At 34.8% G+C, this 16,300-nt stretch overlaps 1 protein-coding gene across 4 annotated transcripts in view; it reads right to left on the bottom strand.

Moving 5' to 3' along the window:
- Nucleotides 1-16,300, bottom strand: part of ERBB4 (erb-b2 receptor tyrosine kinase 4) — a 1,045,679-nt gene that overhangs the window by 334,304 nt on the left and 695,075 nt on the right. For all 4 annotated transcript variants that reach the window (XM_045559045.1, XM_045559047.1, XM_045559044.1 and 1 more), the window contains exon 4: nucleotides 15,651-15,785. In XM_045559045.1, the coding sequence (XP_045415001.1) occupies nucleotides 15,651-15,785 (135 nt within the window). The remainder of the gene's footprint in view (nucleotides 1-15,650; nucleotides 15,786-16,300) is intronic.

Here is a 16,300-nt window from a genome sequence, read left to right as displayed (position 1 = left end):
AGTATCCTACCCCACACCCATGCATGCTCAGAGAGGCCAAGAAGAATTTAGACAGACAGGCCTTGCTGAGTTGCCCCACTCAGTCTGTCAGCATTAGATCATCCCCTTTTTGTCCAATCATATTTCTACATGGCTGTCCATACTTTGTTGAACCTAATCATAAAAATGGATAATTTCCCCTGTACCTTTGGGTCTTCATTCTGAAAGTTCCCATTTACACATGCTAAGTAAATTTGTATGTCTTTTCTCCTATTAATCAATTTGCCTCATGTCAGTGACTTTTTAGCAAATCTTTAGGGGACCAAGAGGCTTGATCCCTACAATACCTACTTCATATAGTTGTTAGAGATGATTAAGAGGCATAACATATGTGAAAGGCCTGGCATATAAGAAGCATCAATTGATGTTAGCCCCCGTCTTTCTCCATCACAACACTTGATATAAAAATATTAGAGACTAGCGAAGAGGGACAAAGACATGGAAAGAGTCAGAGGTGATATGGCAGATAAATCAAGAAGACAGAGTGTTTATGCAGACAGTGTTGAAACGATTTTATGTACCACAAGTCAAACAATAGGAAAGAGGCAGCTGGTAATACCTTAGGGACTTTGACAAGGTTGGCAGACAAGAACAAGTAGGTTTCAAAGGTCTCTGCATATTTTGACAAAGGTGTGAAAAGCCACAACTTTGCTGTCACTAATGTTACTAATAGCCTAAATCCAGCAAAATCTCACTCTGTTACGGGAACTTCACTTCCCTCCATGTACCCTGGAAGCTGGTATACATGGAGGGAAGGCAGGAGGACAGGCATTTTCAGAAAGGAAGACAGAAACCCATGGATGGAGCAATAGTTTGGGTTAGTGAAGAGGATTAGATGTCACTGATGCTGGGGTCTCGGCCCACTTCGTGACCTTCATCTGTCATTGTTAGACATGCTAATGGATCTCTGAGGAACTGTAACCACCCACGTGTTCACTGTGTGAGTGGTGTCATGTTCGAGAACCATGGTTTGACAGCCAAAATTCAAGCAAAGGAAATTTACTATTCTCAAAGGACATTAAAAGGGATCCAAAGCATTGCCCATGGCAACAGTTCTAAACTTTTTCTCATTTCCCAATTTTCTCACACAACTCTCACTCTGTGAAGTCTCTCATTCACCACAACCACACCCCCAGCACTGTCTCTCTTTCTGTCTTCCCCTATCACAAAGCTTTTGTCCTACCCCCACAACCATTGTATCATTATTATGTGATTGATGGATTCAGCCATTCTTCTTTATTTTAATTCCATTCAGCATTCTGTTTAAATAATTTTTTGTTCATTTTTTATTATGTATCTTACGTGTGCATTACAACATTCTAGGAATACTTCATGTGTGTGTGTGTGTGTGTTTGCAGGTGGAAGGATAGTTTGGTCTGGTGGCTGAAAGTATAAGGCAGACACAGTATGTTTGAGCTGGTAGAAAAAGAAGATAGTGAATATTCCCATACTTGTAATTTTTATCCTATCAGAGTAGTCAGTACTTAAGGAGCAATGTTCTGGGTCTTTTATACCATGAGCATAAAGAAATTCCCATAATGTGTGTGTGTAGTATGGTCTCCGTGGGCAGCCTATGCTTTCATCTGGCTTCCACTTGACAGTTTCAACAATAGATCTATCTCCTCTATGAATTAATAAGAAATGGGGATTATCATGGGGCAACTGAGATAAACCAAATTATTTCAAGTTCCTTAAGGGAAGGAACCATTTCTTCTCCACAATTTCTAACAGCACTTGAGACACAATAGGCTTCCTAGATTGAATAAACCAACATTTCCTTTGCTAAGAGGTCAGTATCTTCACATCATTGTGCCAACACAGCTTCTTCAACCCCAAGTCAATTTTGAAAGGTCTTATAATGTCTGTGGTTTGGGATTTTATAATTATGGCTGAAGCCATTAATCTTGTAGGCTCCCTTTTTTATTATATCTGAGATTGAGCCTGAGTTACAGATTGCTAGCCTATAGCAGTCAGTTGGTGAGATGAGACATCACTAAGACAGATAACAAAGAAAAATGGGTAACAAATTGGAAAAGATTAGGTAGCTCCATGGCACAATATTAAACAAACTCTTCCGTATAGCAGCCAAAAGTCTCATCTTATGTTACGACCATTTTGTCATCTGCCAAAGAAACTTAGCTATTAAAAAAGGGACTTAGCTCTTTATGTGTGTGTATGTGTGTATGCACACATAAACAATATATATGTATATTCATACACACACACACATCTCTCTCCAAGTTCTCATACTTAAAATAAAAACAACCCATGTTAACAAATAGGAACATTTCTAAAATGTCACTGTAAGCCTAAGGAATAAAAATGTGATTTTTAAAAGTTGATGGAGGTTATAAGAAAGTGATGCAAAAGGCATTACAGTAAGAAATAAGCCTAAAATGTCTGGTGTAGAATGTTTTCATTAATTCAACTTTGAAGTTCATACACAAAAACTAAAATTCCAGGATAATGGATATATAATATATTTTAAAAATCCCATTCCATCAAAAAGCTATTTCAGTGGAGTTCCTTCTTGATGTACTATTAGACAGATCTAGGAATTGAGTTATTATTTACAGAAAAAAAGATAAATGATTTGCAAACCACTGCTGCATATACCTATATTGTATTACACTGCAAATTATTTAAGCCTAAATATCAGCCCCACTACCTATCATTCAGCCCCAGCTTCCTGTTTTCCAAAAAAAGGTTTTGGGTCTTGTAATCATATGAAACATAAATCCTTTCATTAGAATAAAAGCCTTGTTAACCAGCATATTAAAGAGTCACTTGTAACTTAGATATATTGCAATTTTATTATGTACCAGGCTTGGTTCTAGGCAATTTACTTTTCATGAGAACCTTAGGAGAAATGTACTACTACAGATTAGGAAGCTGAGGCCAGAGATATTTCATAACTTGCCCAAGACCACACAGTAAGTAATAAGCCTGGGATTGGAGCTCAGAAATACCAGCTCCAGAGCCCAACTCTTAACCAATACAACCAGGTATCTAATTTATGTTAGCAGATACATGGATAGAACGAACAGTCATTTGGAACAAAGGAGGGCAAAGACCCCAAGATAGATTAGAACACACATAGGAAGACAAACTTTAATTATGTCACAATAAGGGCTGGTTTCTGATAAGATTAGTGCAAATACCGAGGAAGTTCAATGGATTTTGGGTCAAGAAACCATTAGGCAAAGATGTTGAATGAGATCATTAACACAGACATTTATTCAAAGTCACTTAGAGAATGACTCTCATGAAGTTAAAAAGATGATCTGGGGTTATTTGCCAAAATACTGGATGTATGTGAAAAATGAGCAGTTTAGCAGACGATGACAGGGTGGAGGGTGCTATAGGTGGATATCAAGAGCATTAAAAAGGTGCCCCTCTCCATCCCCCTCCCTATCCTCACATATTTTAATCTATTATTCCAATACATTCTTCCACGAGAAAAATAAGGGGTAGAAGAGCTAAGCAACTGCAGTGAGAAACTCTTGGCCTCAAGATTCAACCTCAGGTTGAAAACCACAGCTTGAGCTCTGCTATAAGGCAAAGAAGCAGAGGAATCATCATGCAGAGAAGATGAAGATTCAGGGGGATTTGCCCTGGAATAAGGTCAGGTAAAAGGTGTTGGTAGAGAAGATAAGAAGAGGGGAGAGGAAAAGCATAGATGGCTAATTTTTCTCTCTCTATGATTACCCATATACATATTTTAAAACGTATTCAACTCGTATTACACTGTTACTAGTAAATTAATTTACTATTGATGAAACAATGCTTAGGTTTTTCTCCCTCATAAAAAATGTTTGAATCCACTGCATGTACTAATAGAAATGATTTACTATTTCATAAGAATGTTGCAAAAGTGCATGTTATTAATTTATCTTTCTCTACTGAACCAAACTAGGCCAATTCCTGTCAAGCACACAACTATAAGAACATTTAGACATTTGCTCATTACACTAAAAATACATGGCCAGTCTTTTCAATAAAATGTTTGAATTTAGAAATGTAGAAGTAATGGTTATCCAACATTGTATTGCTTTTTAAAAACTTTTAGAGTTATCACTCTATTTTTTCCTAGTAAAGCCAATCTCTTTATTCTGAAAAACATACTTTGGCATATGTTTTAGATGACTAGTTTAATGCTGTATTCTACTTCTTGAGTACAGAGTTTGAATTGATTCTGTAGAAAATATTTTGGGGAAAACTACCTAGATCAAAATCTTTGTTAAATAAAGTATAAGGAGGTAGAAGGATAAAAGGAAGTGGCTGATCACGGTAACTATTATACTTTTGAGATGACTTTTCTCTTGTGCACTTTTTATTCAACCTTTTTTATTTCTTTTATATATTTCCCTTATATTTTACAGAGAACTCTAAGAGAAATGTCACTGCATAATTTCCTCTCCATTTTTTCTTTCCTACTTAGAAAGAGCACCTACAATTGGCAAAAGAATCACCTCTAAATAGAACATAATTTGTTCCTGCCAGGCAGCAAAGGATTAAATAAAAGTTGAATATGGCTGCTTATAACAATCTAGGCTTGAAAGATTGCTAAATGGGTTAGCTGCTTGATCTCCTTATTCATCTTTCCCAAGTTTCCTGTAGAGCTACCACATCCCCTGGCCCAACCCTCTAGTGTAACCAGCAGTCTCTCCTCCACTTATGCTCCAAACTTTAAAACAAAAGTGGCTCAATGGGAGAATACTAATGGAAGATGGAAGACACATGTAAAACTTTTTTCCTGTTTTTTTTTATTGTTTCTTCTCTGAGCCCATTCTTCCACAGAAGTAAAAAATGTTATGAAAAGGGAAACCTGAATGTCTGCACAAACATTCAGTTATTTGTAAATATTTTCCTTTCTCTTCCTAGCTTTTTTCAAGTGAAGAGAAATTAGAGAAAAAAGAGAATATTGTAAGCTCTTTAAATTCTACTTAATTGTGAAGCTGAATTCTATGAAATACTTTCATTAGTAAACAAGGATGAATATGTGAATGGCAATGAAATCTGTGAATGACGGTTGCAGAACAGGACAGACACATAATCACTCTCACCCACTATAGAGCAAACACATCAGAGAAAAACAGAAAAGGGTAAAACTGAATGGACTCAGTATAATTGTCATTCAATTTTACACAGTTGCTTTAAACATCAAATAAACAAACAGAGTTTTACGTTAAAAAATCAACTATGGAATGCTTTGTAAATCTTTCTTTTATATTAGTTTGGTACTTATTATTTGCATCAGTATATGATTTTATTTAGTAAAGATGGGTCTCTGTGAAAATTTAACTCAGCTTTTATCAACCTACAATTTCAATCTCTCCACCTAATTTTTCCAGGCTTAGCATTTTTTGCAAATTCCCCAAAAGCAGATGACTTAAACTTCAATGAAAGTACATTTTTGTTTAAAAAGTGGAGGATCACCAGATGTTTATTATTGTAAATCACTTCATATTAATGTTCTTTGCTTAATTTTTATGGTTATAAATCATTTTAAAATTAAAAAGTACTCACAGCAAAGTTAACTCTATCTTATATTTGGTATTAAAGGAAATATCCAATATAGAGTTTGTTTAGGAAAAAAATGGCAACAAGAAAAGCATTATTAAATTCCAAAATTTTCCAATTCTTTTTTAAAAATTCACCACTTCAAAAATGTTGGTAGTTACTACTCCAAAGTAAACCTGATTATTCTGATCACTTGGTCTTTCTCCACTCTGAACAGTGTGGAAATCTGTTTCAAAATGTCAGCAACTTTTCTTTGTTGTGATGTATCTTTTTCAATAAAAATTCACATATTTTAGTGAAAAAATTCTTGTAAAATTTACTTTAAATTAGATTTCAGAGAAACAATAAAACATGAAGTCTATTCTCAAATGGACAATTTGAATCCCAGAGGCCTACCTTTTTGGGAAATATTGATCTCTTCAACCATTCACTGGAAGACAGTAAGTCTGCTCATTACTAGAAATTGCAAGCTTGAGGCTCTCAAAGACCCCCGGATGGGGCTGTTTATACCTACCTTTACAGTATATGAGGATTAGAAATAGGGTTCTTTAAGTGCCTTATTTTTAAGTGTGATATACCAGGCCCCAATGGTCACAAGCATTTAAAGCACCGCTATTATTATTGTTGAAATTAGTGACATAGAAGTTTCATATAACAGAGAGCTACAAATTCACTAAGAGGGACTCTTAGAGGGACTCTTATTTGGTAGTTGCTTCATTTGCAACAAGCCCACATATTCTACGCCAATTCTGAACCACCATATGGCCTAAAATGTATGTATCATGGTAGGCTTTGCTAATCAATTTACCAGTATAAAAATATTATATTAAGCCAGAGCTACTTTCACCTGTCCCTAGAATCAACAGAACTTTGAAGATAGCCAGATGATCATCTTTATACAAAGCTTACTCAGGCAGAATCTCTGGGAGTGGATTCTGCTACATGCCCAAATTGGGAAACCATTAATCTGGTTACCTGTAGACATAAAGAACCTTGTCCTTGTGTAGTGCTAGACAATGTTACACCACGTCTCTGTTGGTCACTTTGTGTACAAATAATTTTTCTTCCAACAAGCTATAGTCATAAAGAAGATTTAATGTTCACTGATCAAAACCGAATCTAAAAATATCTGAAGGTGGAAAATTGGCATTTTAAGAGCTGGAGCAAACGCTGTGGGGTACAGCAGAGTTAATCTTTGGGGCAGAAACTCTTGTTTACTCTGAGAGGGACCACTTCTGTAAGCCTTTTAGGCAAGTAGAAGTAAAGACTACTCATTATTGAAGAAAACTGGAATGAGAAAGTTAATACTAATGCACAGTTTAAGTATATTGTTTAATAATTTAAATGAAAAATATTATCAGAAAATGACCCTGAAGTGTCAGATATTTTCCCTTCATAAATTTTAAGCTAAACTGCCCTATCCCTAAAGAGGTTGTTCTTTCTTGAAGTACGTATGTGTGTGTATACGTGTGTGTATGTGTGATTCAGCATTTGCTCACAAGAGAGCAGGGGCTACAATCAGTTCATACCATGCATGATGTGCTGGCCTAATTTTCTCTTTGCATCATTATAGAGGAAAATGATAAGCGACTGAACTGGGCCTAGCCTCGCATTACCTCTACAGAGCTGTTGATATTCACACATGGCAGTACGCAGTGTGAAGAGCCAACAGTTAGATTTTTTAGAATTTTGAGAGCTGGTTGTTAAACACAGCCATATTAAATATTAAATTATATAAACTCACAATTAAATTTTATTATATACTTATATAAACCCACAATTAAATTTTATTAAAACAAAGGTAATTAATACTCAAAATTCATTATTTCCTAATTTACCATATTTTACTATTACGTATGTAATTGAGTTTATTTACATATGTTGAAATGTATGGTGGAAATGCTACATAATGATGTGCTACCTGGGTATCTCTTCCAAAATCCACACTGATTACTTGAAAGGGATGATGTTAGGAATCTTTATACCATGACAATCAGTTCAAGAAATTGGGGCTTTTTGCTTCTGATTTTTCAAGAGTAGTTACTAAACATTTACCAGCACATCACAGACATGTGGAATAATTTGAGACTAAAAAAACCATGCTTTGGGAAATGTACTATTAAAATTTGTCCAAGGGAGCCATGACATATTCTATGCCTAGAGTAGGCATTGTGACATTACAAATTGTTACATTGTTTCCACTAATTCAGAAACAGAAAATGAAATGAGCCTTGACCTGAAGAAAGGGCAAAAAGACCTATTGGAAATTAAAGGGGTTAGTCCTTCAGGTCTCTAAATGATCAGACGTCTCAGCAGTGGGGCATATCTTCACCTGCAAGACATTGAACAGGGACATGGAAGTCAAATTTGGGCCTCTCTGTTCCCCAAATAACCATTCTTAACAAATTCATGTTACTAATTGGTATTATCTGTGCTTTGAAGGAATCAGGCACACTGGCTCTTATGAGCCATTGAGGGAGCGCCTGGCACAGCTGTGAATTGACTGGAGTCATTGGTAGCAGAGGCTGGAGGATTGGCAATAAAAGAATAAGGGCAGAATGGTGATACTATGGAATTTATTCCAGATTTTAGGTGAGTTATATATAAAAGGGAAGTAGAAACTAATTCATAGTCGCAAGCTGTTGATACCAGTAAGGTGTATATATGTGTGTGTGTACACATTTATATAAATGTTTACTTTTCGTGTATTTATTACATACAAATGTGTTTATTTTGATATATTTGTCTTTATTCACATATATAATGATTTGTAATAAAATAACACACATAATGCATGATGAATATGAGGACTGAGATGAGCTAAGTATTAATAAGAAAGGGTCATTATGAGAGAATGCTGTTTTGCCACCTGGAGGTGAAGTTTAGTACTGCTGAGGAATAAACATCACTTTCTAGAAAGCAGGGATTATATTTCTTTAACTTTATGTATATATATTATTTGATGAAAAAGTTGATTAAGAGAAACCTATCACATATGATGAAAATAAAGATCTATTTTGAAAAATCTACTCAAAAGGTGAAACAATGCACTTTCATCTCAAGGAACTAAGGGAGAAGGAAACCAAGCTAGCAAATGTACTATGCTTGCTCCTTGTAATGTTCTTAATTAAGTTAAAATTAATTCTTAAGATGAACTTCTGTCAACCTGGAAATCCTCCTTACAAATATAGCAATGAAAGCCCTCTCTGATATAGGTCAGGTGCAAATCCTTGCTTTTTCATTAACAGTAGTAAAGAGACAACAGAACTGCCGCTTGATCTTAGTGCATTATTTTTTAAAATGCCTTCCTAGATCTGTTCATTTTGTTGAGAATAATTGCATCTGAATTCATAAGTGATATTTAGATCTCTAGTTTTTTTATTAAATCAGTTTCATAAAAAAATCCTATTTTATAGGTCTCTTCAAAAAGCTATCTTTTGGATTTGTATGGGTTCATTTATTGTTTCTGAAGTTTTTCACATTTTGAGATTTTATTTACTTATTTATTTATTTATTTTTAGTTTTATTTTTTTTGAGACAGAGTCTCACTCTGTTGCCTGGGCTAGAGTGCCATGGCATCAGCCTAGCTCACAGCAACCTCAAACTCCTGGGCTTGAGCAATCCTCTTGCCTCAGCCTCCCGAGTAGCTGGGAATACAGGCATGCGCCACCATGCCTGGCTAATTTTTTTGTATATATTTTAGTTGTTTTGGCTAATTTCTTTCTATTTTTAGTAGAGACGGGGTCTCGCTCTTGCTCAGGCTGGTCTCGAAATCCTGAGCTCAAGGGATCCTCCCGCCTCTGCCTCCCAGAATGCTAGGATTACAGGCGTGAGCCACCGTGCCTGGCCAAGCTTTTATTTTTTAAATATATTTTAAAAGCAGTTATGTGAGATTTGGTTCCGTGTATATATATATATGTATGTATATATATACATAAAATTAGATATGCACATGTATGATACACACAAACCAAACCAAAGCTGTACTAAAATTTATAGGTAAATTTTCTTGCTACTTTTTCTTCTACTTAACTACAGAAGTCCAAACTTAGAAAAAAAATGTCCAAACTTAGAAGAGTGCATCTATTTTATGTAAATATTTTAATATTGGAGTAACAAAACTTGGTAAAGTAATAAATCATGCTTAATTCTATTCTATTTCGAGAAAATTCTTTTCTAGTTCAAGAAAGTTAGCCATAATAGAACACAATGTGCAATATTAGTTAGAAATGGACAATTACTAAGAAATGTAAGAGTCATTAAAAGAAGAATATAATATTTAAAACTAATGGTTTTAATGCAGGCAGAACATCTGGTTTAAAAATTGATTAGTCTTGGAATTATGTTTGTGAATGTAGTGCTATCTATGAATTTGCCGATTCCCACATTCCCACTTAGCTAGTATTTGGTCCTAGAAAGCAAATGAGAATGAGTGGTGCATCTGATATGATCTAAGAAAAAGGTTCTAGAATCTGGAGCAACTGCGGTTTGTTCTTTTAAGTGTCTTGGGGAGATAAAGCTATGAGAGAGACTACCTTCTGGTTACTAAAACATACTTGAAATGCAGACACATACAAAATCAACACATGTATATTGAAAATACAACTGTCACATACTCCAAAAATACTTTTTTCCACATATGGTCAATTCATACACAAAATTATAATCAGAAGTCCCTTTAGTTCTTTTTCATAAGAATCACCCTCAGATTGACACATATTAACTCACTTATTGCTCATAAGAACCCTATGAAGTTGACAATAACAGATCCTGGCCAAAACCCCTACGTGTGATCTTTCAAGCCAGAGCAGGGCAATTACAGGCTTTCCCTGGCAGGCCTTATGGGGAAAGCTGCCCTCTCCACAGCAGACAGGGTGTGCAGCCAGTGTGCTGTGGTCTCTATGGGGAGTCCCCTGATTAGCCACACTCTCAGGCATATCTACATTCCTAGCTCAGGCACCCCTATTCAGAGGTCTCTTTAACAAGGGCTTTTGACAGAGCCGTTCCCTAGGCACTTTTGCCAAAAGGTCCTTGTGAGGAGGAGGTGAGGGACCTGGAAGCCACTTTTTACCCCTCTCAGTACTCAGTGGTTTTCCCTCTCACCCTTCCCTCCTCCTTCCTTCCAGCCTCCAGGTCCATAAAACTTCCAGAGCCTTTGTTTGAGGCTCCCTCACAGCAGTGAGACAATTCCCCCTGTCTGCTGATCCATCTGACTCATCTGACCCTCACCTGGCACTGTTTCATGGGGGAAAAAATGAGACAGTGGAGGAGTCGGTGCTTTCTCTCGTTTAGCCTCTTGCTTATACTATCACAGTAAGTCATTAAAAGCTTGGCTGTTACTTTCATTCTGGTTTGTTGTCTGAATTGACCACTCTGTCGCCTAGCAGCCTAGCTCTCAGCTCAGCTCATCTTTTGACACTCTTCTCCTGTCAACACAAGGAAATGGAAGTACCAAGGCCAAAAATGACTTGCTCAAGGTCAAATAGCTAGGAAGCAACAATGTTAGGTTTCAAACAAGCCAGTTTGGCACCTGAATCCATTTGCTTAACTACACAATCTTTTCTGTTGGGAAATATTATTGTCTATTTTTCTGCATTAATGTTCTTATATATTCCCATTTGCTTAATTTCCAAAGGGCAACTTATTTATTCAATTTTGATATTCTTGTGATGATGGGGTCATTATTATAGTGCTCCAAGTAAACAACACATCCTTCACTGTATGATTTTTTTCACTTTGAAGGGTTAGTTTATTGAATAAGCCCTACTGATGCACCTATCCAAGAATGTTAGCATGTTAGATAATAAATCCTGCTAGGGTTATATGAGAAACAAGATCTCATCAAGAGGGTGAGATCTCTCCATAACCCTCCTGAAGTTTTGATTGAAATACCTCAAGTCCATTTTGGAAAATACAACTTGGTTATAAATCATATATTTTTAAAGGAATAGTATCATTTATAATTGTTTTCATAGATACTTCAGACTTTTTCTACATTGTTTCAATTATACCCAGAAGAAAGGTTAGAAAAAGCCAGGTTGCTCTTCAAAAGTTTTTGCATTAAGAATTAATACTGTACCTTAAGAAATACTTTGCCAAATATTACTTAAGAAAAACTATTCTTAACTGCCTCATGTAATTTGCCTTGTGTGAATCACAAGTATTAACAATTAGTCTCTTTACCAAAACACTAAAGGAAAAGTAGGCACATATATTTTATCTTATAATTTCTATAAGTATAATGTAATAGAACATAAATGTAATATAATAGAATTATAACTTATATAAGTATAAATTAATTTAAGCACATAGATAAATAATTTAAGCACATGTTGCTGTCTTTACCTGAAAAAGACTAAAAGTGGATAAACTACCCATCTCTGGATTGCAACTTTTATTTCACATTCATTCTTTTGTGTATGACTAATGAGTAGAAAAAATATAACTTAGATTCATTTGATTTTCCTATTTATAAAGTGCTATGGTTTGAATGTTTTTATCCCTTCCAAAACTCATGTTGAAACTTAATCCCCAATGAGATAGTGTTGGAAGGTGGGAACTAATGGGAAGTGTTTAAGTCATGAATGGATCAATGCTGCCATAAGAAGGGCTTGTAGGAGTGGGTTTACTCTCTTCCACTCTTCTGCTCCCCAGAGAATGCAGCATTCAAGGCACCATCTTGGAAACAAAGACCAAGCTCTTACCATATACACCAGACCAGATGCCAGTGCCTTGATCTTGGCCTTCCCAGCTTCCAGAACTGTGAGGAAATAAATTTCTGTTCTTTATAAATTACCCAGTCTTAGGTATTCTGAAGAGCAGCTCAAATAGACAAAGACATGGACTTATTTATTTATTTATCTAGTCATTCAGTAAATATCTGTTATCCATCTGTTATATGCTACAAACAGAGGACAGAATGATAAATTGGCCCTTGTCCACAAGGAGTTTCCATTTTAAAATGTAAGACAGAACGCTAGGTTTTATCTCTGGTCTTTATAGGGTCACATGGGAAAAGTTACCTAAACCTGAAGAAGAGAACACTTCTTAGAAAAGATGATACTTTATAAACATCTTAAAGTATGATTAAAATTTAACCTGGTAAACAGAAGAGGAAGGGTGGTACAAACAAAGAAACTGTAAGAACTCAAACCACAGAGTTGAGAAATAGGCAGGAATATGCTGAAAACTGCAAGCCATTTGGTTTTGTTTAGACTTGATCCTATATTAGTCAGCCACAGTGGCAAGGTTTTTAGACAGGGTCATGGTTAGATTCCATTAAATAGTGCTCTCGTAGACATTTTGTCAGGTGAATTTGTCAGGACTGGATGCAAGGAAAACAATTAAATGCATGCATGGGCTCTTAACTGGGAGGACTTGGATACCTAAAGAGGTTATAGAAAGAATTTAGGAGGTCCTTGAACTTGAATGGGGAAATATTACATTATTATTCTCATTAATCTCTTATTAAAATTAATGACTTTCATCAATTACAAATATAACAGAAAATTTACCATCTTAACCATTTTAAGTGTATGCTCAGTAATGTTAAGTATATTCATATTGTCTTGCAACATAACCTCCAGAACTTTTTCAGTCTTGCAAAAATGAAACTGTATATGTATCGAACAGCAACTCCCCATTTACCCCTACTTTCAGCTCCTGGCAACCACCATTCTATATTCTGTTTCTGTGAGTTTGACCACTTCAGATATTTCAGATAAGTGGAATCATACAATATCTGTCTTTTTGTGACTGGCTTATTTCCTTTAGCACAATGTTCTCAAGGTTTATCCATATTTTAGCATGTGATTAGATTTACTTCCTTTTTGAGGCTGAATAACATTCCACTGTATGTTTAAACTACATTCATACGTTCATAAATGTATTTCAATACATTTTCCTTGTAATCCAGTATAATTTCTTTTATACATTTATTGCTTGTTATGCATTTATGATTTAAGGTATTTATTTTGTGCCTATTTATTCATTCAACATGTTATAAGAAGGAGTCAATGGGTTTCATCAGACTGCCAAAAGTGTTCATGGCCTCCAAAAACATGAGGAATTCAAAGATTATTTCAGTAACTCAGGCAACAGATGATAAAGTCTTGAACTTGGGCAATCATAATAATAAATATATGTAATCGAGAAATGGACAAAAATCAGCATGATTTATTGATTAACTAAATTTCAAGAACCAAGGAATAAGTGAAGACAATGATGACCACTGAATTTTTAGCTTGGTGACGGATTGGTTGGAGGTATGTAGTTCTGGGAGTCATCAGTTTAGAGATTTCATTTAAAACCATGAGAGTGCCTAAGGTCATTCACAGGGAGAAGGTAGAGAAATAAACTGACTCAGGATAAAATCATAGAAAACTAATATTCAAAGAGTAGTCAATTCATTATTATCAGCTATAGTGTTAGGAGTGGATACAATGTGTCAGCAAATAGAACTACTCTGCAAACTATAAAACTTTGACAAGACATTGGTGATTAATTTGTAAAGGGCCATTGGTTATGACTCTCTTCCACACTTATAATTTTTGCACCTGCAATTATTTACATGCAAAAAACAATGCAGCCACAGTTGCCTAATTATAAGCACAACCATACCAATTTGTCCTCAAAAAGAATAGCATAAAGAGATACCATCTGTGAAAGTGCTGCAAACCCCTCAGATCTTTTCTGCTGCAAATCCTGTAAGGCTGCTGGGCACAATTCCCTTTTGGCTTCTGTCTCAGCCTTTATTCTTGCCTGATCTCATTCATGCATTACAGGCTAGTCAATCTGATAAGCTGAGAGTCAGCAGGCCTTCCTCTTATCCAACCAATATGCTTTTCTCTCCACAAATACAATTTGTACCATAGTACGGGCAGACTGAAAATAGAAGCCATTTCTGAAGCACATCATTTGCTATGTTAGTGTGAGCAAATTCAATTTTTTTTCACGTGTAATTTTACAAGGTAGGCAACTTGTATATTGTAAAGACAAAAATCTCATACAAATTTCTGCTCAAAAGTGACAAGAAAATTGTTACTCTACTTTTTAAAAAAAGTTTTAGCCATTTATTAAAAACATAGATGTCAGTTTTGATCAAATATATTCATATTTCCCTATTATATTATTAGGGCCATCATAAAATTTAATAATTGCCCCTTGGAGTTTGATTTTCCACAAAAATGTCATAACACAATCAGTACTATAGCAAATAATTATTGAACTATGTGGAGACAGTTATTATTTCAGGTGGGAAATATATAATAATGGATGAGAAATATAAAACCGAGGTTAGCACCTGATAAAGATTCTGTTCTCATATAAATGTCAGTAATAATAAATGTGGGACAACATAGCCTGCTTTATGAAAATGAAACAGATTCTAGACAGAATAATTTTCAAAGGTTTTAATGATAGTTCAAATATTATTTGCTTATCATTTAATCATATTAAACATTTTGAATCTGATAAATTCTCTTTGATGGAAACAATATTCATTTTAGGAATGGGAAACTCAGTAGTTTATTAGACTAATGACTAAAATCAGAATGTAACATATGTTTCTTCTATATGAAATCTATATTTCTCCACTCTGTAATGTTTTGTATTATCATAAAGTATTAACATAAAGGCTTTTGGGACAACTGAAGGCTCAAGAATTCTAAAATTTTCACTAGTTTTTTTTAATTTGAAAAACTTACAGTGACTAGGAAGGTGCATTTTTGTTCTACTACCTTTGTCTCAGTGGTGTATAGGTCATAAAGGATTGAAGCAGTAATTAGATACCAGCCTTAAGTTTATGGACAATGGGCATATGTTTGGACATTGGAAAGATGATAAAGCAATTTAGGGTGAGCAATGAAGAACATGTTAAGAAAATGAGAATTTGTAAAGGGGAAACATCATTCCAAAAAGAGAATTAATTAGAAGTGAAAGATTGGTCAGCCTTTTGTTCTGTCTCATGTAACTGAACATTTCAATGGCTGCAAAGTATAAAATATTAATGGCATGATAAATATAAGACATTCATCTTCACATTAGGTAGAATAAAATCTTGAGACATTAGAAAAGATAATGCTACTCACATCCTGAGCTACCATTTGTTGACACCAGAGTCAAGTTGGAAGGCCATGGATTCCGAACAATATCTTGCCAATGAATGGTGTCTGCGTAACAGAGGAATTTGTTCTGATCCACATAGACTCCACCATTTAGGATTTCTGTATTAAAAACAAACAAACAAACAAACAAATTTGTTGTGAAACTGTTTGTTGATGAAAAGGTAGTCAATAAAAATGTTCTGCTCTTAAAAATTTCAATGTTAAATTAGTTACATTGCTAATCTACATTGCTAACTTACATATAGCCATGAGAATTTTTTAAATACTTTCATTGACTCATGTACATTGATTACAGAAATTTGAAAAGATTGAAAAACATTAAAGTAAAAAACAACCACTCATGCTATACTCAGAGAAATACACTCTCAACATTGTGGTCTAGATTTTATCAGTCTTTTTTCGGTTTCTTTTTTTCCTGCAATTGGAATAATATTGCATATAAATATTTTACAATCTGCTGGTTTTAATTATACAGTGAGTATTTAATGGTAATTAACTATTATGCTATGTTATTTTTAATGAGAATATGTTATGCCAGAGTATTAATTAAATAGTAATTATTTACCCAATCCCCTGTTTTTGGTCATTTAACTTATTTATCTCTGATTAGTCTT

The sequence above is a fragment of the Lemur catta genome, chromosome 8 (assembly GCF_020740605.2).
Source record: "Lemur catta isolate mLemCat1 chromosome 8, mLemCat1.pri, whole genome shotgun sequence".
Lineage (NCBI taxonomy): Eukaryota > Metazoa > Chordata > Mammalia > Primates > Lemuridae > Lemur > Lemur catta.
Note: the sequence above shows the minus strand (reverse complement) of the source record. Positions and strands in the feature narration are given on the sequence as shown.